Genomic DNA, 2,967 nt, shown 5'->3' with positions numbered 1-2,967 from the left:
AATAATTCCGAATAGTTCGACAGATTCCGACAAAATCCCGGTTAAAATAAAAAATATATATCTATATAAAATGCATGCATGTAAATATTTTTGTGTTTATATTTATAAAAATAATTTATAAAAAGATCGCTGTTTTTTGAACGCGCATCACATGCGATTTGTACCATTATATTAAACGTATTTCAGAGAGAGTTTTAGCTAAACATTATAACACAATATAATTCAACGTATAACGTAGCTACAGAAACGCCGGGTCTGCTGGTTCTTAAATAATTATCAGACATCTAATGACGAGCGGAGAAGAGTTCTTGGAATGATGAATGATGAACAGCCGTTATGTTCCCAACATTACAGTTGTTATGTTTGGTTAATTGTTTATTGTTGTAACTAAGACATAATGTCTAGATAGAAAGATATGTTTACTACTTTCCCACGCAAACAATGTTTATGTTTCGTACATATTTTATTAATTTTAATTCCAGGCAATATCTAGACTTTACAAGCAATTTAACGAACATCGTTGGGGAAAACTCATAATGAATTAATATCGATCGAATCATCTTTCACAAAAATAATAATCAATATGGATATGTTTCGCTCGGTTCTTGAGACGGTACCGAAGACGCGAACACAAATGGTCAATGAACTCGACATTCCGGAAGATGTGATAGTTACTCCCTACATCTGGAGCGAGCCGGAGGATACTACGGAGAGTGACGGCATACCTTCTGTCAGTATAGACGAGTTCGATGCAAAGACAGTCAGCTCTGACTCGAGTCCAGCATTATCTAGAGCTATGACAGATTCGGAGATCGACTACGGTAGATATAGAAGGGTAAGTTAGTTATAAAAATATAAAGGTTCATGTTGTTATCTTTCGAAGTAAAACTGATAATTCAGGTCATGGCATCTAAGTGAAACGCCTAATACATAAGTTAAAACATTAAAGAGGTAAAGAAGCATGTTTTTGGAGGTGATTTTGATTGTTTACCTTATCTTTCACCTTAAATTTTGCGGATGAATATTGTTAGAAGAGTAATTGGTAATTTAGTTTAATTGATTATAAATAAAAACAGGTGAAGTGCAATAAACTTCTATCATTATAGCTACATCCTCCTTAGTACTTATATAAATATGACCTAGGGTTTGGTTACAAGATAACTGGCATAGCACACAGATTTCATCCTTTGTAGTAATAAATGTATATAGACTATCTATACTAATATTATAAATGCCAAAGAAACTCTGTCTCTCTGTCTGTTACGCTTTCACGAATAAACGACTGAACCGAATTTGTACGAAGCAAGCTTACATCCTAGGAAGGACATAGGCTATAAATAAACAGCCTAACCTACCTAACACCTGATGTCCAATCTCTAAAACGAAGTTCCAGGCGACACCTAGTTAATATTATCAATTAACTTTCAAACGTTTTTCTGAGATCCTCTGTAGTCTCTACTATTAATTTATGTTATGTTTCAGTTTAAAACCAGGAGTTTAAGTGATCCGTGGGTGCACATGAGAAACGCTCTGGATGCTTTTTCTCCGGAGTTCCTAGACTCTTTGAATAGGTTATAATTTGAAGTTAATTATTTATTATCCGAAGAGCCGTGACGGTTTAGTGATTAGAAAACGTGAATCTTAATCGTTGATTCTGAATTCAAACTGCTTGCTTATATCCAACGGCGTGCTTAAGACAAGCGATTGTATATGTCACCGTAAGATTACAAAAATCGTTAGATTACAATCTGACGAGACAGATTGTAATCTGTCGAAATATTTTGAACTGTGAAATATGATTGCAATTTAACGCATTATTTTTCGCTATATTGTAATCTGTCGAAGTCAAACTGTTAGATTACAATGTGTCCCCTGATTGGCCGGTCTTATTGTAAGAACGATCAATCATACGTCACCGTTATTATTCGGTAGCGTACAATCTATCGAAGTAAATTTCAGTTAATTTATAAAAACTCTAACCTAACCGAAATATTATGAACTATCGAAATTATTTATATTTTATGGCAAATTGAATAAACGTTCACAATCTATTACAATTGCGAGAAATAGATTATAATCTAACGGTATTTGCAATTTTACGGTAAAATAATATGGCGGGTGCCGGGGAGGCGGGAGGCACATAACGTAAAATCATATTTCACGGTTCACAATATTTCGACAGTTTACAATCTGACGAGATAGATTGTAATCTAACGATGTTTGTAATCTTACGGTGACATATACACTGCTATTAAAAATTCCGGGTTATTAGAATTAGAAAAGCCGAAAATTTTGTTATTGGTCTGACCCAGGGTTGAAATCCAAGACCTCGAGGCCTGCGGCATAAGTTAGGCACTACACTCGGCAGTAAGCTTAATGTTTATGCTATTATAATAAAGGATTTCGTCTAAATAGTTGTACAACAGCGGTTTCCGCATGATTTAGATGTTCGATACAACAAAATATTTAATTATAATACAGTGATAGTATAAGTGAGTAATTCGTGTAACAGTTTTCAAGATACGCCATCAGAAGCCATAGAAGAATCTCACCTAAAGCGAAACCGATACAATGAGGAATTGAAACTGAAGATGGAGCGCTTCTTCGAGGAGGAGTGCCGCGTGTTCTCTCCCGATGACCCCGGTTTGTTAGTACTGGAAGAAGCCTTGAGGAATATAGACTTGAAGGTATTTTGTTACATTCTGCCTCATTTATTTACTCAAGTAAGTATTACAAATAAATACTAAATATTGATACTAAAAACTACAAGCGTATCTAATATTTTAAAATTCAAGGAATGTTTTTTTATTTACTTCTTTAAGGCAGACGAGCAAATGGGCAAACAGATGGTGAGTATTATAACTTCATCCTTAATCATATACTGATACAGCAAAGATACAACACTTCTTATGTTGTCGATGCACCACCGTGTCTCACATTGGCTCACTTACCATACAAACCGCAATA

General features: G+C 34.6%; 1 protein-coding gene across 1 annotated transcript; it reads left to right on the top strand.

The window, feature by feature from the left end:
- The first annotated feature begins 511 nt into the window (after positions 1-511).
- On the top strand, positions 512-2,747 carry LOC113394923 (uncharacterized). The gene is made up of 3 exons (XM_064216770.1): positions 512-835; positions 1,483-1,571; positions 2,513-2,747. Exons 1-3 carry the CDS (start codon positions 584-586, stop codon positions 2,745-2,747), a joined length of 576 nt encoding a protein of 191 aa, XP_064072840.1. The 5' UTR covers positions 512-583.
- Positions 2,748-2,967: the final 220 nt, after the last annotated feature.

The sequence above is a fragment of the Vanessa tameamea genome, chromosome 13, assembly GCF_037043105.1.
Source record: "Vanessa tameamea isolate UH-Manoa-2023 chromosome 13, ilVanTame1 primary haplotype, whole genome shotgun sequence".
Classification (NCBI taxonomy): Eukaryota; Metazoa; Arthropoda; class Insecta; order Lepidoptera; family Nymphalidae; genus Vanessa; species Vanessa tameamea.
Note: the sequence above shows the minus strand (reverse complement) of the source record. Positions and strands in the feature narration are given on the sequence as shown.